Genomic DNA, 25,000 nt, shown 5'->3' on the forward strand with positions numbered 1-25,000 from the left:
AGGCAGTTAAAGTGTGAAGTCCGAACCTTTGGTGGCACGTCCTGACCTGAAAAAAAAAAAGAAAGTAGCCTGACCCATTTTGCCAGAAAAAAAGAATCGAGGAAGGCCAATTTAGCACTAAAGGGACAGCTCTCCGAAGTCCTCTCTTAAGGGTAATTACACTCTTATTTGAGGGTGCCCCGTTGTGACAGAAAACAGCCCGCTGGTGTCTGTCACCGCCAAGGGAATAGCCTCTGATTCCTTCTCTCTCTCTCTCTCTCAAATTTTCACTGTGCTCCCCCGAGTGCCTCTGTAATGGGTTCTCATGAGGATTGTGGGTTTTGTGACTCACACGTCTTTACATGGCCCTTGCTTTGGCTCCACAGGCGCCCAGCTCCTTCGGTTTTTACCTCACGGACAGAGAGAGAGCCAGCCGCTGAAAGGGTGTTGGACGTGTTGCAACACATGATTTTTATATAGTGTGCAGGTCCTGCACTTGTGCCCTGAAATTGCCGAGGATTGGGTGCAGAATAATTTGCGTTGACGCAACACCACCAGCCCGTCTCGCTTGGTTCCTCATGGCCTTTTAATGTGTGTGTATGGTACGCATCAGGCCGTGGTGTTGAAAGCAGCGCGCCTTATTTTCCTAATGTTTACCCGGAGTTTCAACTCCATGCAATAGTCCCTGCCACACCCGGGCGTACACACGCCTCAATTAATCACCAATACTACGCATTTGCGGGGCATAACTGTCTCTTTGTGCTCAGAGTGGCTGCTTGTGTGCTTGTGCTCGTTTTGGTGTCGTCCGTGCACATTGCAGACGGTCCCTGACCTGGCCAAGGGGGACTCGGCTCAGTTGCAATCACGCAGGGAATGAGTCTAATGACATCTAATGAGCCCCTGCACATGGCCAGACAGCCTTATGAATCAACCCCAGACAGGCCCGCATTAACGTGAGCACAACACACACACACACACACACACACACACACATACTCTGTCTCTCTCTCTCACACACACACACACACACACACACACATACACACACACACACACACACACACACACACACACACACAGAAAATGCCTCATTTTTATCACGAGAACAGCCTTCGGTTCTTCTCTAAGCCATGTGCGTTGTAACAACAACAACAGGCGCGGAGGTGCACTGCAGCAGGAGCTCCTGGATGCCGAACTAAGAGTGGAGGGTGATAAGAGAGACAGGCTCTGAGTGACAGCGCGGATGGATTGAGTTCAGTGGGGGGGCGCCGCCCTGGCACCTGGATGATGTGGTTAGTCACGTCGCGAGACAGCAGACTGGAGTCTGGAAGTGACTCCACCCAGCGGGGGAGACATGGCGTTCGTCAGCTCCCTGGGCTTTCGCTGTCGAGAGGAGAGGCTAACCAGGCGAAATCGTAGCAGCGTCCACTGCTGCAGGCCTATTTTCATTGGCAGGTATTAACAGGCTTTTATAACTAGCAGGCTGTAGCGGTGGGTGTCGGGTTTCCCTGACGGCCGTCCAAGTTATGGAATTAAGGAGCAGAAATGCACTCGCACCCGGCCGGACACACGCAAATGCACTCACCCACGCACTCCCTTTCTCTCCTCTCGCGCTCACAGACACACACACACACACACACACACACACACACACACACACACACACATACTCTGAAGCTTGCACGCAAACACACGAAGGTCTTGTATGTGCACGTAAACATTGACATGCAAGTGCACATATTTGCTTGACACATTCAAAAGTACAAATGTTCTTCGACACGTTCAACCACAATGGTATCATTCCTGTCAGCAATTATGGTGTCATGTAAACTCCAGTGCAGTTTGACAACACAGAGCAGAGAGCAGGGAGGAGCAGAAGCCCTTTATCTTGAGGGGCCTCCAGGAAAATCAGAACAAATAAGTGATGCAAGAGCCCTTGTTTTCCTGAAACGCTCAGCCCAGGGGTGAGCGAGTGTGTAGCCTGTGTCCTGCTCTCTTCCATCACCACACTCTCTGGCACACACACCTCCCATAACATAATAAGGAGATGTGTGTATGTGTGTGTGCGTGTGCGGCAGTAGGTACGGCCGCTGAGTGAGCTCTCTACCCAGGGCATGTAATTATGTTTTTACGGGCTCCGACGCTGACTCGTCTATGGGCACGCAGCTGATTCTTTCGCCTCGCACGGCACTCTCGATGGGAGAATGTACATAAAGGCTCTGGCCAAAAATCATTGGACGGGACTCCGTCTACCCCGGTGTGTGGTTATTGCTTACTGTCAGGCTCAGCTGATTTCGGGGCAACCGAAGAGGAACGGCCCCGTCCCCGATGCCGGGACCCTGAGAGTCGGGTTCGAGACGAGTGCCAAATCGAGAGAGAGAGAGAGAGAGAGAGAGAGAAGTTGAAGTCGATCCCGTTAGTTTTCATCGGCCGAGTGAAGCTCAGCCATGTGTGAGCAAGGCTGCACCTCCACCTCTCCCACAGGCGCACCAGAGCGCAGGCTTCCATCGACGTACCAGGAGTGGAGAGGGAGAGAGAGAGAGAGCGAGGGAGAGAGAGAGAGAGAGCGAGAGAAGGGGGAATGTTTTTGTGCAACACTCCCTCCTCGGTTCTGCTCAAGGTCAGGGGTTTCTGAAGGCTCCCGCGCCCGCATTAAACGGAGTCGATGCAAGCGCGGAGGGAGCACGGCTAATGTTAATGTTGGTGACCAAGCATAAATAATGCTGTCAGAGGAATTAGTGTTTTTCCTGTGCAAGCAATTTGGATGAGGCCGCAAGAAATGCCTCCGTCCACCAGCCACGTCCAGGAATAACAGGCTGCACAATTGAAAGTAAATCGATTTCCATTCACAGACATACAGTACAGAGAGAAATGCAGCTTTTTAGAAAAAGAAAACTTTCCCTCCAAGGTAGGCTTTCAATCCTACTTCATTCCCATCACTCACTTTCTTTTTCTTTCTTTTTTCTTTTCTGTCCATTTGATTCTTTCATCTCTCCGTGCCATGTCTCTCTCTCCGTTCTCTGTAATAGAGCGTACTAGAGCATCCGATTTTCTCCCTGGCATCTCAGGGGCTGCTGACATCACACATAAAAGCCTGGCCAACTTTCCTATTTTGGGGGGAGAGGGCGCCAGGAAAGCCTCGTTTCTCGCGCCTGACTGTTCTGCTCGAAGATATGCAGAACCTGGGAAAGATAAAGCCAGCCAGGCCCCTGGAGTACAGAAGGCTCAAAGTGGCTGAACCCCCCCCCCACACACACACACACACACACCAAATCCCCCCCACCCCCCTCTGTTATGGATTGACTTGTAAGTGGCTGAACAGTGTAGTTCTTCATATCACCATCTGATTGGTATTCCTGATACGCGCGCTGCAGTCGCGCTGCAAACCTGCGGAGTGGGTTCCAATTAGCTCGGGGGGGCTCAACCTGCTGCGGCGCGGTTCATCCAAGGGGCCTTTTCCAGGCTTCCCTCACCTCTCCGCCCCCTGATGCTTTGCATTTGGTGAGAAGAATCCAACAAAGAGTCGACTACTACACTACTGCATAATTGATGGGCTTCGGGCTCCTCTCTCTCTGAACCAGCTCCTCATGTCAGCTCTGCAGTGTAGATGACTGGTACTGGGGCATAGGTGTTAGCACGAGAGGAGGTTTTTCTGACTGAGACTAAGACGCTGATAGCTACATTAAACGACTTGTGTCTGTCCCTGGAATGATGGGTCTTGCTTGCCATAAAGCCCATTTAGTTGACTAATTAGATTTTTTTGTTGCAAATCCAATATGTCTGGCGGCCTGTTTGGACACAGGAAACTTTTAAAAAGTGACATGATTCAGACAATTTCTACAGGGGGGAGGGGGTGGTGGTGTATGTGTGTCTTTCTGTGTGTTTACAATAGGATCACTTTTTCCCTACTTGTCACACACACAAGCCAAAACTTTTGACGATAAATGGTGTCTAACGTTGCCAGTATTCCTTGGGAAATGGCCTGTTTCTCATACCGAGGATGCAGTCATCTCTGCCAGACTATGCGGATGCGGAGAAAAGACTAAAGCTCTCCTTTGCCACATTGACCCGGCTTTGAAAGCGACTGTCATTACAGAGAAATGCCTTTTTGCACACTAGAAATGCATATCCTGTCTGAAAGGTGAATATTGTCTTCATCTATGATCCAGCATTGTTTCCCGATGGCCCCGGGATGGAATTGAGTTAGTCAGGAAATCAGATATGTTGTGCATTAAAATCAGGCAGCCTTGCCAAGGTAATCAATACCTTATCACAAGTTTTCAAAAGGGACTTCTGTGCTAATGAAACATATGTATGTCATTTTGGGTGTTTCTCCAGAGAGCACTTGCACAACCTCAATGCCTTTTTCACTGATTTAGAATAATATCTTGCTTTACATTTAAAGAGTATTTAAAGGAAGAATTTGTTACCGCCTCAAAATGTATTTTCAGTACCACAGAATGTTGAACCCCTACTGAAGGAAAATATGTCTCCATTAAAAGAGTGAAGTCCTGCCAACACATACTAAAACCTACAGCATACCAAATTATTTTTAGCCATTAACCAGATCACAGCAAGCTAAACATTACTTGTGATACTGATGCACAAGTGACCTCTTGCTCCTTTGACTTATCAACTTTTCACCCTTTTACATGAAAATAAACCTCCATTCTATTTCTGTGCGATATTTGTGCCAGATATATTCAACATAGGATAGATCCCAAATAAAGAGAAACAGAAGATTGTTTAAAATTCCTCTCATGCAGTTTCATACACTTATTAACTTTTTATATGTTGATGTTCAGAGATTAAACTGAGGTACTGTACTACTTTTAATTCAATTTAACAAACCTTGGACTTTTCCAATGTCATCACCACATGGCGGTAGACACGTCCTGCGTCTCAGCGCCCTTATTTCCAAAGAGCGTTGGCTGAGTGTTTCACGCACGCCGTAAAGACCACATTGTTTTCATCATAGTTGAAAAGTGATGTCACGTTGGGATGAGGGAGACAGAGAGGGAGGATGCGGTGAGCTAAGTGAAGATGATGATGTTCATGGACCTCTCCGCTCTGTGTGTCCCTTCCAGGCCTCCAGGACCACGCGGTCAGACGAGGACAGGGATGCTGGCTGGGATGCCTGGGGCACCTGGAGCGAGTGCTCTCGCACCTGTGGAGGCGGGGCCTCCTACTCTCTACGCAGATGTCTGAACGGAGGGTCAGGTCACGCGCCGGCTACCTCATCAACATGCCGATCCCTCTCTGCAGATGCACAGACACAGACACACACACACACATAGACACCCACACTCACAGACAGACACACACACACACACACATTCACTCACTTACTCATTCTCTCTCTCGCACACTCTTTCTCTCTCCCTCACACACACATGGACACACACACCACACACTTTCTCTATCTCATTTTCTCTGTACACACACACACATGCACACACACACACACACACACACACACACACACACACACACGCCACTCTCTCTCTCCCCCTCTCTATCTCTCCCCCTCTCACTTTCACACTCACACATACACACACACACACACACACACACACACACACACACACGCTACTCTCTCTCTCCCCCTCTCTATCTCTCCCCCTCTCACTTTCACACACACACACACACACACACACACACACACACACACACACACACACACACACACACACACACACACACACAAAGGCACACATACCCACACACACAAACACTCAAAAACACACATACACACACAAACACATGCAGAAAGACATTCACTCACAAGCACAACATAACTACACAGCTGTGTCCAAGACCTTGAGCAAACCTCAGGTCACTGAAAAGACTTCAATATATTGGTTGGGTGCAAACTTTTAATAAATCTCAAAATGAAAAGTTGAAAAGAGGACATGGCCAAATGGCCTTCAATGTTTTGTTTAGTCCCCTCTAATGAAAAATAATTTCTCCAATGTCACACAGAAATGGCTAGTTAACAAAGGACATTGGCTTGTGGCTTGTTAACAAAGGACATTTAAGTAACATAGGAGAAGGTCTCAAAAAATTAATGACCTGAAAAGTCAGAAATGCCAATGGCATAGAAACAGCAGATTCAATCATTTCTCAGCATGGTTAAATTTTTTCTCATAAATGAATCAAACATGAAATATAAGATTGTCCTCTCTGCAAAAGTCCATTGCAAGATATTCAAATGCCTATCATTTTTATTCTGCAATCAGACAGAACTTAATGTTAAATTTAATTTCCCCTCGGTACGATGTAGATTATAACTGAAGCATACACTGTAGGATAACTGATGTTACTGTTTGCTTTTCAGTTGATCGATGTCTTTCCTCCTAGCCATGATTGCCATAATCATACGTACTCTTACAGATATCCATCACTCAGTGCTCAGTGTCTCATAATATTCTGATGTTGTCCCTGGCATGCGTTCTGATGTGAAGAAGCACCTCCCTGTTTTATGTCAAATCCACCATTGGGAAAAAAAACATTTCCACCATTAGGGAGACATCATGGAAAATAAGTCATGGACCTTCCTTAGTATTCCCAAAGGAAGATGCTGAGGCCATGTAGAAAACGAAATCTGGCTACATCATGCAGATCGGATAATGAGTTAAGAGATAGAGGAAGTGGCTCATTCCACAGAAAATAAGCATTGTGTACATGTGATTGTATATTTCAAGAGGAAACTCAATAAGATGTTAAGTGGTTCCAGTCACCGAGTGCTTACCAGCATTAAGCGTGTTAACCAAGATTATTTATGTGCTATGGGGACAGCATCATGCTGCCGGCACACCTTGTTGAGGAATCTTGTAGTCCAAAATGAGGACAGTGAGGCGGAAAATTAAAACAAAGAAGGATCCCAAGGTCAGACTAACATCCCACTCTGTCTGGAGTGCTCCACAGAAACATGTGAACTTGTGGCGATAAATCAGATCATCTGCTAATCCTCCAGAGTCTGGCTTCTGCACCAGTCCCATTTATTCCACTGTGTGTCTGGATCACACACTGCGTCTGCTGCACCTATCTTTTCAACACTGGAAGCTGGTGCCATACATGTATAATTTCACATCCCCTGTACTCTGTTGGCATGTGTTCTCCTTTGGCATGGCTTTTTATGGCCTTTTCCACTGCTGAAAATAACATGCTCTGTGCATCGCCTGATAACGTCGGGGGAAGGACGATCGCCAGGCCTGCAGTAATGAGCTTTTTATTGGGCAAATATAAAACGCACATAAAGAGAATGGCACAGCTTAGCCGGGGCTAATTGTGCGCCTGGTAGCCCCGCTGCACCCAGTTACGGCTTGAAACTCAAACCGGGGGGCATCGTGGCTCCGTCGATCGTTGGAGTCTCATTAGGGCCGTCTTTACGGCTCGGCCCTGTCAAATTGGAATCATTGTTTTCCAATTGAATGTTTCCTGTGCGTGAAGACGTTTGCACAGTGGGGGTCTCAGGTTTCTTTACCAGTTACAGATGTGCCTGTGCAAAGCGCACAGCAGGCCTCCCTGTCCACTTAAAAGCACATTAGATAAGAGCTCATTGCACCAGATTTATCACTCCAGTACTTAGTAGCTATCAGTTGCATCATGTCTTTGCAGTTTGTATTTAAAATGTTTATTGCAACAAGGATTATTGTAAGTATGAAGTAGTGATAAAGTAGCCTTGGGATAAGATTATCATTATTGCTATTGGATGAAGACATTTTTCTCATTTCCTGCATGAATGTCAAAGGATGAATGGGAACAACAGTCACTCTCTATCTCTGCTTGTTTCCCATAGATGGGCAGCACTTAGAGGCCTGTCTGTGATGGGCAGCACGTATAGGCCTGTCTGTGTACTCGGTCAAATTGTAAGTTGTTGATTGCCCTCCCCTGATTATGGGGAGATCTGGAAGTGATTCTGCGGTTGATTATGAGATTGTAAAGCCAAAAGGTCCACCGTGATTCATAGCACACACTCATGCAGCTTCTCTCGGCTCTAGCCAAGACACCTGCTCATGTTCACTGAGCTGTTGCGAAGACAGGTGCTGGGATTTAGCCTACACTGAAAACCATCTGCTAATCTTCAGGAGAGCCGGGTAGCAGCAAGATAGAAGGGGCACTTTAAGCCCGTCCTAATCTTTTTGAGAAAGAAAGAACAAAAAAAAGCGCATAGCCTTACACAAGCTCTAGTCACAACAGGAAGGGGGAATTCAGAGTATGTCTTTGCCTAGTGTTGCTCTTGGAGCCAGAGTCCAGCGTGCCCAGTTCCCCTGTGATCTGGTTACTGCCCCACATCATGTCCCTCACAGCAGCTACTTGGAAGTGCTCCGATTCCCCACTCCAGCAACATACAGCGAGGGGGGATCACTATATCTGTCAGAGGCCGTGGCCAAGAACGGAGCTGCTCGCCTATAAAACGCACACACTGGATAGTCGCTGCGGTCGCACAACTGTGCGCGTCGCCATAGGATGAGATATGATAATATTTTGTCGTTGCAAAACCTATTTGCTCCATCTTGAGTCACCCTCCAGGGGGCGTCCATCGGTTTTATGATGTATACACACAACTGCGAGACCCAAGGAAAAGAAAAACACCCAAGAAAGCCTTTAGACATTTTCTAAGACCACTGAAATCATAGTTTTCTTAAAGCTGTGTGGTGGTGTTGGCTTACCATGTGTTTGAATGATTTATGGATCTTGAAGCTATTAATTGCCTCATTTATTGGGAAGCATTCCTACATTGTCACAGTGCTTGTTTGGACTTTGGAGGCAGCTGAATGGCATTAGTGTAGTCTTCCTGTTCCCATTGCATAATTGAAGACAAAACTCATGTATTTACTCCAGAACGGTTGACCGGCTAGCACTGCTGCGTGCAGTTGTTTTCCTTTGCTGGATTGCTGAACGATTACTGAGTCCTGGTCCGGGTATGGTTTCCAACACGAACACACCAGTGTGCATGTGTGTGCTCAAAGGGATGTTTTGTTCTGGGACACATAGCATGGGGTTTAGCTTCACACGGCAATAGTACCTGCTCTTCCATTGTGGTTCTGCTTATTATTACCAAGGGCTGGTAGGTAGCCATCTTGCTGTGAATAGATGTTGCAGGCCACATTTCACACAGTCTACTCTAGTGGGTAGCAGGAAAGGCCTGAGCGCTGACAGTTTATGGAACGGGTATCACACTTCCAATGTCTGAGCCCCAGTGATGTGTTAACCTGATAAATGGAGTCCTGTGAGTGAAATCTGATGAAAAGACACTCAGGAGAAACTACTGGAGGCTTTGTGAACGCTGACACCATTTTATATTCACCTCTATTACAGAAACTGTGAAGGCAGAAATATCCGGTACAGAACGTGCAGCAATATGGTAAGTTCAGCAAACCTTTATCACATATGCCCTGGATGTCTGGCTATAGGCTGTAGTTATAGTTCATTTTATATTAGAATATGTACTGTGATGAGAGGAGCAGCCCATTTTCCGAGGCTATTTTTACAACTCTGTGGGTTACCATATGGCAAATCTGCACCATTTGCCTGCACTCTAAATGAATAGAAAGGGAAACTGCCCCACTAATGTCATCCCCCATTGTATAACTGACCACCCTTATTTGCACGGGGTCTATTTCGAGGAGCAAGAGGTCCGCTGTCACTCTCACGCTATTTTAATCAAAGGGCGATGTGCTTTTGTACCCTTGAAGTGGTTTCATCTGGTTTTATTGTAGACCAACCATGATTTCCATCAAAGCGTGTGGGAAAGCTTCCCAGCATAATATTTATAACAATTCAGTCAAGAAGATGGACTCAGTGCTAGTGAGATATTTCTTTTCCCCCCACACAACACTGAATTGGCATTGATGGGGTTTGCTTTTGAGTTAAGCCAATTTCTGTTTATTCCATGATTGACCCAGAGATGAAGATATGTCATTATGAATTACTCTATCGCATAAGGCCTTGTCTCAATCAAGGCCACTTGAGCTTCGTCAAACAGGCATGTGGGGCCTCCGCGGTTGATTGCGGCCCATTGATTAGAAGCAAAAGTTTAAAGGCCCTGCCATGGACAGTGGAGCACTGATTAAGATTGCCATCTGTGAGATATCCAGATGCCCAAACGAGAGTTTGAGTGACAGACGCTCGCTGTTTTGGAACTGTCCCATCTCCGCCGACTCATTCATTTGGGCACAGTGCACAAAATAAAATGTTATGTTAAATCATAATGTTATTAATCTTACATTAAGATCTAGTTGCTATTGTTTTTAGTATAAAGACACTTACCTAGCGCTCTCTTGTAAGATCATTTTGACTTAATTTAATAAGAGTTTGACTGATTTTAAGGTGTCTTATCAAGACAAATTGCCTTGCACTGGCAGCCAAATTTGCTTGTTTTCATGATGAGACATGTTAAAATGAATGAAACTCTAAATTAAGTCAAATTATTTTCATACTACAAACAATACCAACTAGATTTTTTGATAAAACACTTGGTTAGATAAGCAATGTGCTCGGTAGAGTGTTCATAGCTGCTTTAGGATGAACTGTGTTGCTGTGGGAAACTAAGACTGGCAGTGAATGATCATCTCAAACCACTACCTCTCTCTTGCAGGACTGCCCAAAGGAGTCGGGGGACTTCCGAGCCCAGCAGTGCTCGGCACATAACGACATCAAGTACCAGGGCCAAGCTCATGAGTGGGTGCCCGTCATCAACGACCCGGTCGCGCCTTGTGCCCTCAAGTGCCAGGCGCGGGGCAAGAGCCTGGTGCTGGAGCTGGCGCCCAAGGTTCTTGACGGCACGCGCTGTCAAACGGACTCTTTCGACATGTGCATCAGCGGGATCTGCCAGGTAATTCAGTAGATGCAGAACATTGCTAGCTGGAGTGAAAATAGGTATTATGCATCATGTAGTAATTCATTGTACTGTAATGATGAGGTGATAAGGTTCTCTATAAATATCTCAATGTGTGATTCACACAGTAGATCCCTTATTTCCATGTGCCAAGATTCCACACACACACACACACACACACACACACACACACACACACACACACACACACACACACACACACACACACACACTTCACCACTGGGGAGTGTGAATATACAGTATAGTCTTGTGCTGTCTGGTTAAGAGCGTGTGTGTGTGTGTGTGTGTGTGTGTGTGTGTGTGTGTGTGTGTGTGTGTGAAAGCGTTTATCCTCCTTGAACGCCAGCTCCAGTCCCTGAAGTCATCTTCCCGTGTCATGCTATCAATCTCTATTAAACCCGAGGCCCACGAGCGGCACTTACTGTACACACCAGGGCCTTCTGCTCCCCCGTCCAAGATGTTCTCCTTGGACATAACCGAACAATCCGCAGTAGCCAGCCTGGGAGAAACCATGCACCTAAAAATGAGAAGATAATGAAATAATAATCTTAAACATGGAAAAATTCCTCCAGTCAGTGTCACCCATCCAAAGCCCCCGGAGCCTATATTTAGTGCAGTCTGCCCTGCTGGAAGCAGCTCCACTGCAGAGGAATGAATGTGTGCGCCCTGCCAACTCCTGTGCACTAGACAGATGAAGCTCTCCATCAGCCCGCGCTTATTTAGATATCAGTGCTTTTGGTGATTGGGGTGGTCTCGGGTGCAGTGCGGCCTTGAGATCTGGAAGAGCTGAGGCGGGCAGGCATCGGCGGTGAAAGCAGTCTGACCCGAGCAGACCTTATTTTCCATATGGTGTCTCTGTGTGTTTGTGTGTGTGTGTGTGTGTGTGTGTGTGTGTGTGTGTGTATGTGTGTGTGTGCATGCATTCAGGCACATACATTTGTGTGTGTCTGTGTCTGTGTTTGTGTCTGTATGTGTGTGTGTGTGTCTGTGTGTGTGCACTCGTGCAAGCACATGTGTGTGTGTGTGTGTGTGTGTGCAACTCCCTGAAGGGGTCCTGCATTCCTTAGAGAGAGAGGGGGCCAAGGAGCCGGCTGGACTGGACTGGGCTCGGGGTGGGGCGGAGGGAAGGTTAGGCGGGCCGATGCCCAGAGTCTGGGTTGGGTTTCCAGCTGACCATGACTCCAGCTTCAGCAGCGATACACGCACAAGGCCCAGCATTCACAAAAGGGCTGCTGCTACTGCTTCCTGGAATGGGAGGATAATTACTCTTCCTCTTTCATTGGAAGGTTGTCAGGATTTTGACATGAATTTCCAATACAAATACATGCTTTCGGAAGGCCAACCACCACTTCATAATTAGGGGGATCGGCCCTCTGCTCATGTCTATGGGCTATTATCATGTCACTGATACTTTTTGACTCAAGGATCACCACATCAAGTAGTGACTTTCCCTCTTCATTGGCCTTGACCTGTGTTTGTCATGAAACAATCCACCGTATTGTCCCACTGTAATCCTAATCTCATAATTCCATGCAGTGGCGAGGGTCATTTTCGCTGTGACCCGGCCTCTCAGTTCCGGAACAGAGGTAGAATATCAAAATCCCGAAATTTGAATGGTAATTTTGCCCAGTGCCATGTCATACCAGCTCTCTCTCTCTGGTTGCATTGTGCTGTGTCTAATTCGACCAGAGTCCCAGGTCATTAGGATAATGGCCCTAAATGATCCCTGACTGTTTACATGTGCCTGTTTACCGGAGCTACCGGTTATTGCTAGGCTGTTTGTTTTTGCTGGCTGCCTTTCCCATGGCATTGGGAAGTGTGTGCTGTTTTTTTAGCCTTGACGTTCTGCTGTGAATCTTGGCCGCATTCCTCCCGTAGGTGGCAGATTCTGGGGGAAGCGCACAGCAGTATGCCGTGCGAGCCGAGTGAGATGGGGAGAGGCGGAGGTGCGTTCACTACCCACCGCCCCCACCCTCCCTCCACCCCACCCCTCGAAAAAATGGGTTAAATCCTTGCTGAATGAATTGAATCACAGGTGCCTCTGTAGATACTCTCCAGGGATATCATTCAGAAGAAAGGAAGAGAGAGAGAGAGAGAGCGAGAGAGAGAGAGAGAGATGAATAAAACTAAGTATGATCTAAAGCACAGTAAGCGGGCAGACATTCCACTCCCACATCAGTGGAACAGCCCCGTACCTGGCCATAGCTTGAAAACAGGTGCAGCGGCAGGCGAGTGGGAAAAGCCTTTAGCGGCTGTCTCCGTCCCAGGGAATGCAGTGCCTTTGTTTTCCCTGCTGAGCTTTTCACTTGGCAGCTGCTTTTCCGTCCCACTTCCATTTTAGCTCTGCCATTGCGATGGAGATTTTCCCCGAGTACATAGCCGAGAGAAATGAAAGGTTAATGCATGAGTGCAGAATTATATCACACAAACTTTATGGGCAGGAGTAAAAGATGTCATTATAGAGGCATACATGTTAAAATCATGCAGCCAGCTACAGTATGTAGTCACATCTTATTCGCACATAACTATTCCTATTTTTTGGTAAAAATTTGTACTTGCATAGTGAATTTTGTAGACCAAAAAGAGACATAATAGTATTGTTTCTGTCAGACTCTTAATACATCAACATTACTATCATGCAGGTAATACACTGCAATCCAATCCAAATGTGAAGTGTCCTTCAGAATGAGGCTGTGCTCCGTGCCACTGAAGTGGAGTTTGGCATGGGGCACTCCTTGGCTCACATCTGCGCTGTGCCTGCCTGCGTGCCTGCCTGCCTGCCTGCCTGCCGGAGGTGTGCCGGAAAAGAGCCGTGCAATGATATTGTCTTTGATGGATGAGCCTGGAGACCGGCTCCTCACTCGGTTCCTCATTCTGACAGAATGAGGCTATGTACTGTATGTAGTCTCTCACCAGCCTGGGCACATTTGTATGACGTTGTGCGCTGGTGATGGAGCGGCGAGCAAGAGAGATCGGAAAACAAGCAGAAAGCAGAAGCAGAGTGTTTGTGTGCTGTGTCAGTGCGATTCCCACCACCACCTCTTCCCTCTCTGTTGCTGTTGGCAGGAGGTGGGATGTGATCGACAGCTTGGGAGCAACGCCAAGGAGGACAACTGCGGAGTCTGCGCCGGCGACGGATCCACCTGCCGGCTGGTCCGAGGCCAGACCCTGTCGCACGTCTCACCGGACGAACGTAGGTACACCATATCACCCCCACGCTGGTAGCGACCCACTCTCTTCACCGCTCCTTCCACACACACAGCACCCACTTGCTGGCCTTTTGGCACCTGTTTAGGCTGTCAGGGCCTTTGTAGACAGACTCCGTTGCTTGGCCATAGCCACGCTGTTATTGCCATGGCCCGCACAGCACTGTGAACACAAGCCCCTCTGCATTCCATCTGGCCTGGGCTGCATACAGACTGGGCTGTCCTGTGAACACTCACACTGAGCAAAATGCTTTGTTTTGTTTTTTTTTCAATGCAGTTTTAATCATAAAAGTTAATGCGTAGATAAAAATTCCTTTTGGCCGCCATCAGTTTTATTTTTTGTGCAGTGCACTTTTAAAAAAAAAAGTACTTGGAGTATTTGTCCGAGGCACTAAACTCGGAGCATAATTGCAACAGTTCTTGTAGGAGCATTTGAAGTTTGTAAATTGTTTTAAAAAATTAAGTCCATCCAGATTTCTCAAGAACCATGATGGTTTGGACATGACTGTTTTCATTTTTGCACAAAGCCACAGAAAGCCCCGTGGTATTGACTTTGGGGCGCTTTGTATTTATCTGGTAACTATTTGTTACTGTACTCAAGTTTTGAAGGCCTGACAGCGCTGCTCCAGGTCAGGGGGAGGGCTGCTTCAAAAAGACCTTCAGCGTTTCCCAGAACATCTCCAGGGCCCGGCAAGGCCCTCTCCACAGCTGCCTAATGAAGGACATGTCTCCAGCAGTCAGACTGCCAGCGCACACAGTTAGCATTCCGAGAGTGAACATCCTTGGTCTCGTTTTCAGAGGTTACCGGTGCCATGCGGTACTGGATGCTCCTCAAGAACTCCAAATATGATTTTTTTTTTTGTGAAGCAGTCTCTGTCTGTGCAGACATCTTTTGTTTATTGGTCTGGGATTTATGTGGGTTCAACATTCACACATGATTTACTGTTGCTTTTTATAAATTATTTTATAAATAGTTTCATGATGTAAGTTTTGGAAAAGGAAAAAAAAAATCATTGAGTGCTTAAAGTTTGTTGCCAAATTGTAATGTGTCCTGTTGGTCCTAAAGTAAAACACTACAATATTCCATTTAATGGGTTTTGAATTTAAGGCCTCGTTTTAGTATTATTGTCGTTACTATGAACAAGAACATTGTACAAGAGGGTGCGACTGCCTAATTGTATTTCTTCCCTTGTGAGGCACACCTATAATAATTAGGTGACCTGCTGGTTTTCTGTACTCACACCATCTATGATAGCTAAAATAGTGCCTCTAAATGCACTTGCAGTGGTGTATGCATAAGCCTGCCTCAGTGCCAACCTGTAAATGGGGATGTGCTCAAATGTTATATAGTGGAAATAGAACTTTATATTGTTTTTGGAGAGCCCCAGACTCTCCAGCATCGGTGCGTCTGTGGCTGGCAGTTGCGCGCCAGTCATTTACCTCATCCAAATTCCCCATGGAACAAAGCGCTCAAAGACGAAGAAAGACTAGAACTTTTGTTTCAGAGTGGCAGTCGCAGGCATTTTCACAGCATCATGCCATTCACTTTAAGAGCCTGTTTAACCAAATCTCGGAGTAACTCAATCCAAGCACGTTACGCTCACTCTAATAAAGGCCGCCTACCTAATAATTCACCGTGTGCAGTGATGACATGCCGGCTTCCTTTAAGTCCCATAGCAGAGCTGGCACCAGGCGACCGCATGTAACTCCGGTAATCAGATAGGCCGCGCTCTCCAAGCTGTTATTTTTCTGGATGATAGTCCGGATTCCTGGTTGCTTTCTTGCCCTTCTCGTTATTAATATGCAGTAAACCTCCTAATGAGCTGCTGGCAGTTCCGGCCCATTCCTGTCAGGATCGGAGGAGCCCTGCATACCGGCTGCAAGAAAGGGAGACAGAGATGGAAAGAAAGAGAGGGAACGAGAGAGAGAGGACATGCAGCACAGGACCGAGGGTTTATAGTTGACTTTTGTTTTCCTCCGGCGTCTTTGCGTTTTGTGTTCTAGTATCCATTAATCACGCCTGCCTCCAGGGTTTGCTCCACGGCTGCATGGAAAAGTAAGCCCTGAAGTGAACTCACAGCTAATTTCCTCTCGTATCAGCCCAATTATGATCAGTGTAAAAACTAATTATGTGGCATTTCTCCTCTATGTTTGGAAAGACTATTTTGTCGGTGACAGCTGACGAGCTTAAAACTGGAGTCTCACTTCTTTCATTGCACTCATAAATCCCAAGATTTTGCCGAATACGTTTCCAAAAGTAATTATTTTTTGGGGGGCACCATAGACGCTGGCCCCCTTCCAACTCGACTTAATTGTTGAAAGACTCTGCCCATATTCAGAGGAAGAAGTACTGTAGGGCCCTCATGCATCGGAAAATAGCGTTAACACTCAACCTTTCTATAAACCTCTCGCCTTGTACTAAAATATTCTGCGTAAACCACACAGATGGTGCTGCTTCCAGCCATATCTAGAGCCCAGAGGTATCTGTTCTCAGTGGCAAATCTCAAAATCTCAAATCTTAAAATCTCAGCTCCACTTGTCTAAATAGGCAACCGCAGGCCCATCGCTCTCTGCTTCTATTAGGGGTGTCGGCAGGTCTAGATCTGAACAGTCCCTGACCTATAAAGCTTTGCTTCTCGCACAATTCCCTGACTTCAGCAGGTACTGTATAATAAGAGAACTGAAGACAGCCATGACTAATGGACTCCATCTTGAAGATTTTTTTTCACCTCTTTGGATTAACGGATAAGGTTGTCAAAGAAATTGCCTTGGTGAACAGGGCACAACAACTGCAGGTAGAATGTGAAAGTGCATAAATATGCAGGCTGCAGTTGAATATTCTATTAGATTGCATTTTCCATGCTCATAAAAGCAAAAATTATAAATAATTAGCATTAAACTTTTCACAGAGTTAATCTTATTTTAAGCTTTTCTTTTTGTTGCCTCGAAAAAAATCCCCAAATACAAAAGTTTGAAACAGGACATGATATGCAGATTTAAGCATCTTGTTTTTCAAGGATGTGTCAGCCCACGCCATCCTCTGCAGAGCATATGTCTAAGCCGAGAATAACGCACATCGCAAGCCTTGTTTACAAACACAAAGCACAAGCAAAGTAGGACAGAGGAAGCAGGTTTAGCCCCGCAAACCTAAACAGAATTGTTCAACTCTGAAACCTCCTTTCTTTTTTTGTTTCCTCCTTCCACCAATGCCATCTTTGTTTAAATTCCTGCTGTAACTCAAGTCGGCCAGCTTCACAAATCCAACCTGGCATAGGATAGGAATGTAGTTGGACATCAGTTGCATTTGGACATGGCCTCTTCTTTTCCATGGACTGAACCAGTTTGAAAATAATGGCAGCGCCTCTGCATCGTAAATGTCAACTGATCTGTGACTGGCTACACTATTCCAAGGGGCATACTAGAGAGGGCCTCTCTGTTTCAGACGGGCCAGTCCACTGATTCTGCCTGTTTGGATGGTTTCTTCCTGTAAAGCGACTAACAGCACATTATATAAGCTCCAATCATCAGTCATCTCACAGTATTGCTGTAAGGACTATTACAGTTTATTGTATGGCTCTTCAGAAAGTTCCATAGAATTAAAATAGTGATCTCAGTGAGTCTGATATCGTATGAAATAAATTATATCAATGATATCAAAATGAGTAATGACTAATGTCACTGCAAACAGATTTTGTACTAGTGATTCACATCTTCCATGTCATTCTCCAATCACATACTGTACAGTAATGGAAATGTATTTTAACCTACAGTATGTCAGAAAGTATTGCATTGCTATGCAACACCTGAAACCTGAAAGTTCTGTTTTCATGGAGAACTATTTTTTTTTTCTCAGTAGAAGCCAGGAAACAGCAACAGAATCATAAAAAAGACATATTTTGTAGAGAAGTCTTTTATCGCTTTGGCAAGAAAATCATATAATAAGCTGTGCATTACGGTTCTGTTCGTCCTGTCTGGATTTATTTCTCTAGATTGACGTAGAGACTATACATTATCCACAACATATGGATTCCAGTGGTCCTTTGCTCAAATCTATAGTTTTTATTATAGTCCTAGGCTAGCAACATATTTTTGTGAGTTTTATAGCAGGGTGAGTCATATTTTAAAATTTAATTGATACATTTTGCATATGTGCTTCAATAGCCTCACCATAGTCCCAGTTGGGTTGACCCATCAGTTGTTTTGACTCATCCGTTTAAAGTATCCGGAAAAAGATGTGATGTTACATACTTTGCACTGCTGTTTAAAATACATCTGGGATGATTAACCAGAATGCCGCCTTATTGTGTGCAGATGCCCTGTAAAATTTTTGCTGTCTTGTCTCAGGTGCTAAATCAATTACACTCCGAATGAGGAAAAGATGAACCAGGACGAGTCGCACACATGCTGAGGGACAGCTTGATGTGTTGCAGCTCTGACATGCATCTTCTCCAAATTATGTTTGCTTCATAAATTTCCAGAGAGGCTTCTCTTTAAAACAAAACAGAAAATAGGCATGGCTAATCCTACATCCACTCTGGACCTTGCTCTGCTGTCCGACTCCAGAACGAAATCCAGGACTGTTTCTCGTGGGGTGGAAAACGGCCAACTTTCCAAAAAGCCTCCAAAATGCTTCATTAAACAAACCCTACTCGCTTGTCACCTCGTATCCTGGGAAAGGAAGAGTTATGTGGTCCATCACGCTAACGGATGTCTTTGGGTGGGGGGCGAGGGGACGAAACACAAGAACACTCTAAAAGCCTTATCCTCTTGGCAACTCGGTGGATCAGCCGGGTTTAAAACGGGTTGAGTGCTGGCAAGGACCATCCTAAGTCAGACAGACTTCAGTGTGTTCCTGCGCCTGGGCCTGTCGGTGGGTGGGGGGTCAGGGTGTGGGGTGGGGGGTAGTAGGGGTGGCGGGGTTGGTTGAGGGTGCGGCTGGATGGCGGCTGAGATGCGTTTTAGGTGCGGGGAAGGCTGAGCGAAGCCGCAGCGTTCTGCGTTCCGCTCCAGCATTCCTGGCACGCCGCGCCCTCTGCCTCGCATCCGAGCGTCCGAGACGAGAGCGGAGAGATCACAATTAGTCTGCTGCTCCCTGGGCCTGAAGGCCGCTCTGCAGACAGCCAACACCGCACTCCCCTCACTTGGCTCACAGCTCCGAGAGTCGCTCAAGCGTGAGACAAGCACTCCAAAAGCAATTTTTAATTTCAGCATGCTGCATGCCCCAGTGTGTGTGTGTGTGTGTGTGTGTGTGTGTGTGTGTGTGTGTGTGTGTGTGTGTGTGTGTGTGTGTGTGTGTGTGTGTGCAAGAGAGAGAGAAAGAGAAAGAAAGAAAGAAAGAAAGAAAGAAAGAAAAAGAAAGAAAGAGAAAGACTGTCCTGCTATCATACTCTAGACTATGACCATTCCCTGACTTTCTGTAGTCCATGAATCTGTCAGGTCGGCCTTGCTTTAGGGTTGTCTGTGTGTATGTGTGTGTATGTTTGTGTGAGTGTTTGAGTTGGGAGGGGGTGAATGGGAGCGACAGTTGTGTTGGGTGGCCACATAAGAAGCACCATTAGCAGGAGCGTTACGAGCTGCTTATACTTTTCAGATCAAGTTTTATCACCTGCCAGTCACACCTCGAGCACCACTTCAGGATCTTTACTATTCAAGAGCCAAGCCCAGTAATGCACCACTGGCCCTTGACGAATGTGATATATTACACACACACACACACACACACACACACACACACACACACACACACACACACGCACAAACACACACAGGCGCCTAGTCTGTAGCTTGGCCCAAATGGCCCTCTCGAGTTGAAACTCTGGACCCTGTTTTCTTTATCTGCCTTTGGCCGCCTTCGCTGCCCCACTCCTTCATTTACCCAAATGCTCCTCACAGATAGATATACAGTATAAAAAAATCACAATGAGTACTCTTAGCAGCCACTGTTAGCATCTTATGCAGATATGGACATGTGAATAAAGGGAAATGCCTTTAAACATTTGAAGAGGACCTTTTTTCCCCTTTTCTCACATTGGTGACAGAGGTTTTAGTTCGGGGTGGCGAGTAACAGTCAGGAAGTGTGTGCATCATCACCTAAGGTCTCTCTCTTGTTTGTGCTTCAATTTACAGCCGTCAAGACCGTCATTGAAATTCCTCTAGGAAGCCGGAACCTGAGGATTACAGCCAAGGGACCTGATGTCATCAGTGAGTAGAACTCCCCCGCCATCACTACCTTTCACTCCCCCACCCACCCCAGCCCCCCCCCCCCCCCCCTCCCCTGCCTTGCCTCAAAAATATCAGCTATCCAAGCGGAGACCGTGAGCAGTCAGCCCCTCAGTTAACCCTGAAAAAATCAACCTGTGCTGAGCAGAAACCCTCCCCGGGGTGAAAAGTTCACCATGCTGAAAGCACATCACTGCTTTCCACCATGGCTCACTTGGAGAATAGAACTAGTTTCCTCTTTATTAAATCATGTGAAATACGTGTGAGAGATAGATCCTCGTGTGTTTCCTCCAGACCCCCCTCCCCCCCCCACCCCGGCGTATCTGGGTAAGATGTATTTTTGGAGAGGCCCGAGTTTTTAAGTGGTCCTGACAATGTCGTTTAACATTCGGCTCCTATTAGAGCTGAATGGCTTTTCCTCTGCGTTAGAGCGGCAGTAAATTCTCAGGTACAGATCTCTTTTTCAGGAAAGGATCACTTGCAAGACAAACAAAGCCGTCATTAAATGAGGTTAAAGCCCGGACATAAATAGCGCCCGACTGCACGGGCTCTCTTCCTCTCACTCGCGCTCTCCCACCGTCGCCACCGCCACCTTTGTTCTGTTCCACAGTCCGTCCTTTTGTGTCGCGCCGGCCGGCCCCGCGCTCACTCCATCCTCTGTCACTTTCGTTCAGGCTCACTCTCCGTCCGCTCCTCTGTCTGACATGCGGTGGGGAGCTTGGCAGGTAGGCTGCCATCCTGATTTATAGAGGAAGCCCTCGCTGTGCAGTCTTTGCACAGAGCTCCGTACGGCCGCTGGAGACTCGCCGTCTCTCCCACGTCGGTGCACTTGATATTATTTAGCTAACCTTGTATGGCTCTTTAACTACTCAACCTTTAAATCTGCACTTGGAGTGTTGCACATTATTATTGCACAGTCTTTTCTCATCTCTGTGAGTGCACAAGCTGTTTTGGGAAGGAACAGTAACAGCCAGGAGGAGCAGGGATGGATCACTGCACAGGCCTACCGGGCCAAGGCCCAGGGGCCCAAGGGGTCAGGGGGTCCTGAAGCCCAAGTCTTTCCATGGAATCATTGCCTCAATATCAACAAATCAGGATGTAGGCTATGAATCTGATTGAATTAAAGTATTGGCCATCCCCAAAATGCACCAGAATACAGGAAATCACATCAAACAAATTAAAAGTGTTCTGGGGAAGAACCCCCTCCTACATATGCGACAATTAGTGTGGGGCCCTTAATACATCTGAGCGCAGGGGCCCGAAAGTTCATAATCCGTCCATGAGGAGGAGGCTAGATAGGAGATTTTTTTTTCTGGCTTTTTACCACTCTCCTAACATGTCAGATTTATACGCTGTGCATTGTGGTGGTCAGTGTGCAAGTGCTATGATATTCAGGGAGCAAGAAGGGGTTTTGCTGGGTCTGGAGCAGAGGCCCAGAACTGAGACCTATGGACAGGGGAGGGGGTGAGGGCTGGAGGGGTAAGGGTCTATATTAGGGGCGTCCTGTCCCAGACAGGAGAGATGAGAGATGGGCTCCAGTGACCGCCCTGCGCCCGTCCGGGAGACCCACGTGTTGAGCAGACTGACGCCCCTCAGCGTCTTGCTCACATGGGACCGTCTGTCCACACCGCTGGTGGCAGCCGTCACTTTTAATGTGCTCCAGGCGATCCATGAGATGTTTGTCTTGTCAAGCGTTCTGAAAAAAGGTTGGATTTTGAGTGACCTTAAAATTGCTATACCAGATAATAAAGAGACTAGCCATATGCTAGAGCAGAAGAGTATTGTATGAAAGTTTGAAGCGGGTAAAAAACACACAAAAAACGAAAGAAAACAGGTCTTTTTCCCTTTTCCAGTACTGTGGACATAAGTTCATGAACTCTGCAAAAACTAAATATTTTCAGAAGCTATTAAGAAAATATATAATCATATTTCCCCTTAGACCAGCCTTAATGGAGTTATTTCGCAGCCATTTGAATTATGAATGGCTTTTTGCATGGCATGGCAGCATACAACATGTCTTAATTGGTTCAAGTTGTGAAATTCCAAATTGTAACATAGTTTCTGAAATTATTGTGCACTCCCAGCCATTTTGAAAACATATCATGCATTTGTTGAAATGTTAGTCACTCTATCATTTTAATGGGAGCTATGTTTTCTGGGAACGGTTTGATAGTCTTCGTCAGCAAAACTGTTTATCTCAGAATCACACATGTGAGGGAAAGGAAAGCTAAACAAACGTTAAATGTGACAGGAAAAATGTCCATCGATGTGTAACCACACAGCTGAAGGTGATTATTTTTGGAGTATTCAATTATTTAGTCCAGTGACACTTCTCATTTTGAATGATTGCCACATGCAAGGTTTATGCAACATCACCTTCAGGCAGCTAAATGTTTTTATTTGCATGTTTGGTCGTGCTAATTCATAACACTCCCTTGTTGATTCTCCAGTGATTAATACTGGGAAGACTGCAGATTTTTTGGAATGTTAATGAATCTCTCGAACAGTTCACTCTGTTATTCATTTTAGCACAGCGGTTTGCAAACAGAAAATGACTCGGATACACAATGACATGTTGGTTTCATGCTGTTAAAAAATATTTTTTCAAAACACGCTCTAACTAATTTATGATCTCACTAAGCCTAAAACACAAATGTGCACAAAATATGTTTGTCCGTGGATTGTTTGACAGAATATGCTTAAGCTTTCAGCATTAATAAATATAAACCTTTAATATGAATGTTAAAGCTACACTTATTTCTTCATGTGGACATTCCTTTTGGCTTTTTCCTAATGAATGCTATCACCAGATGCTGATGTAGCATTTTCCTTAAAAAGAAAGATATGTGGCTCTTTCATTTTCACTAGGGACCTGGTCACCAGGCTGGATGCTGACCCCTCTTCCCTCAACCCCTTTAACCCCCCCTCTCTGTGTGTTTCAGTTGTGGAGGCGCAGACAGTCCAGGGGAGGCGGGAGGAGCAGGTCCTGAGCGTTCCGGGATGGCATGTCCTGGGAAACACCAGCGTGGAGTTCCAGCGTGGCCCAGACAGGCAGACGCTGCGCAGCCCCGGGCCCCTGGCAGCCGACTTCACCATCAAAGTGAGTGCTAGCCACGGGCTCCAACAGGTGGAGGGGCATATTTCAACTGCGCGAAGAGTGGGAAGGGCTGGGGGGAGGTAGGCCAAGAGCAAGCGAAATAAAAGGCATGCCATGGAATGGAAAATGTATGGCAGTATTTTAAACAATATTTGCGGCATTTATTTCCAGGCCCTGACAAGGCTGTTTAGTTTTAGACCCATCTGTTATTGAGCCAAGAGCTCCTTCTTTAAAATATGGCACAGCACAGGCAGTGTGTTTTGCAGCCTCTCAATAACTTTGCTCTCGTTGGTGTTCAGTGCATCAATTCTCCGTGCTGTAAATATGTTTGTGATATGTTCCCGTTTCTGCTACACAGGCTTTTATGTAACTCTATACTCTCACAGAGTACATATGAACTCCCAAGCAATTTCAAAGCACTTATGGCCACACAAGCGCGCAGAATAAATATCCCTGGCAAGCCGTCGGTGTCATCACAGGATTGTGCTAATTTAAGATGACGCACTTCTGCAGCAAATTAGAGCCCCATGCACGCCACCACGGCCTCAGCAAGCATCATTATGAGCAGGTTAAGACCGCTGGATATCTGACGACAGACGCAAGATGCCGTCTTTTGTGTGGAACAAGTGATGTCATGGCATTTAGGATTTGGACCGGCCTGTTTTAGCCAAGAAACCGCTCCACATGTCCTCTAACTTCAAACGTTATTGGCTTTGAAAACATCATTGGCTTATGGGAACGGCCTTGTTTCTCATCTTTGAGTAATGCCATTATTGATGTTGAAATTATTAATTTGGATGGAACCACATTAAAAAACGACTGTGTCCAGTGTTTGATTACATGAGGACTGAATGTTGTCGCGAAAGGATTACAGTGGTTTGGGTTGGCATCGAGGTCTGTCCAAACAACTGTGTTTTTGATTGAATGCTGTGTACACAAGGACAATGAAGCATCCAGGGCGGCCACACTGAGAGAGATTGATGGCGCTTAAACAGTCTGCCCTGTCTGCAGGTGAAGTATGCGGCTCCGAGAGACACCATGCTGCAGTTTATGTCCTACCAGCCCATTCGCTATCAGTGGAGAGAGACAGACTTCTTCCCCTGTTCAGTGACCTGCGGAGGCGGTGGGTACTTCTCAAAAAGCACTTCCCCTGAGAAAATTGCACTTGCCCAAAAAATGACTCAGTTTTATAGTATTTTATATAGCAGATATTTGAGGGTGACACCATTCAGTGTTAATATTTTGTCCCCTTACAATTATAAGGTTCTATCTGACATATTTTGTCAAAATTGAGTTATTGACATATTCTTATTCTGTGACACCTTAAGAAGATGAGGTAAGGTGTTTCTTGTAGTTATGCATTTTTGGACATTATATCTAAAGAGGTTTGTTCCACTTATCAGTATAACTGTATGGAATTCTAAGACTTTAAAGCTCAATATCTCAGAACTACTCAGAACGTAGATGGAACCTTATAATTTGATTTGTGCTTCTTCTTGTCCTATACCTAACTCTCAATGACATGTTGTGAACGCCAGGCTACCAGCTCAACTCGGCTGACTGCGTGGACATCCGCTCCCATAAAGTCCTGCCCGAGCACCACTGTGAGAGTTACCCTGAGAACACCAAGCCCAA

The 25,000-nt window shown here is 46.2% G+C and overlaps 1 protein-coding gene across 2 annotated transcripts in view; it reads left to right on the forward strand.

The window, feature by feature from the left end:
* The window catches only part of adamtsl3 (ADAMTS-like 3), a 106,609-nt gene that overhangs the window by 44,229 nt on the left and 37,380 nt on the right, over positions 1-25,000 (forward strand). For both annotated transcript variants that reach the window (XM_076287344.1, XM_076287345.1), the window contains exons 4-11: positions 5,067-5,194; positions 9,304-9,349; positions 10,583-10,819; positions 13,910-14,036; positions 20,176-20,250; positions 23,211-23,368; positions 24,377-24,488; positions 24,904-25,000. The exon at positions 24,904-25,000 is cut by the window's right edge and continues 42 nt beyond it. In XM_076287344.1, coding sequence (XP_076143459.1) covers positions 5,067-5,194; positions 9,304-9,349; positions 10,583-10,819; positions 13,910-14,036; positions 20,176-20,250; positions 23,211-23,368; positions 24,377-24,488; positions 24,904-25,000 — 980 coding nt within the window. The remainder of the gene's footprint in view (positions 1-5,066; positions 5,195-9,303; positions 9,350-10,582; positions 10,820-13,909; positions 14,037-20,175; positions 20,251-23,210; positions 23,369-24,376; positions 24,489-24,903) is intronic.

Source organism: Alosa pseudoharengus, unplaced genomic scaffold (genome assembly GCF_046254945.1).
Source record: "Alosa pseudoharengus isolate Yale_2024_CS ecotype anadromous, Long Island Sound unplaced genomic scaffold, YU_APseudo_1.1 YU_APseudo_1.1_scf_16, whole genome shotgun sequence".
Classification (NCBI taxonomy): Eukaryota; Metazoa; Chordata; class Actinopteri; order Clupeiformes; family Clupeidae; genus Alosa; species Alosa pseudoharengus.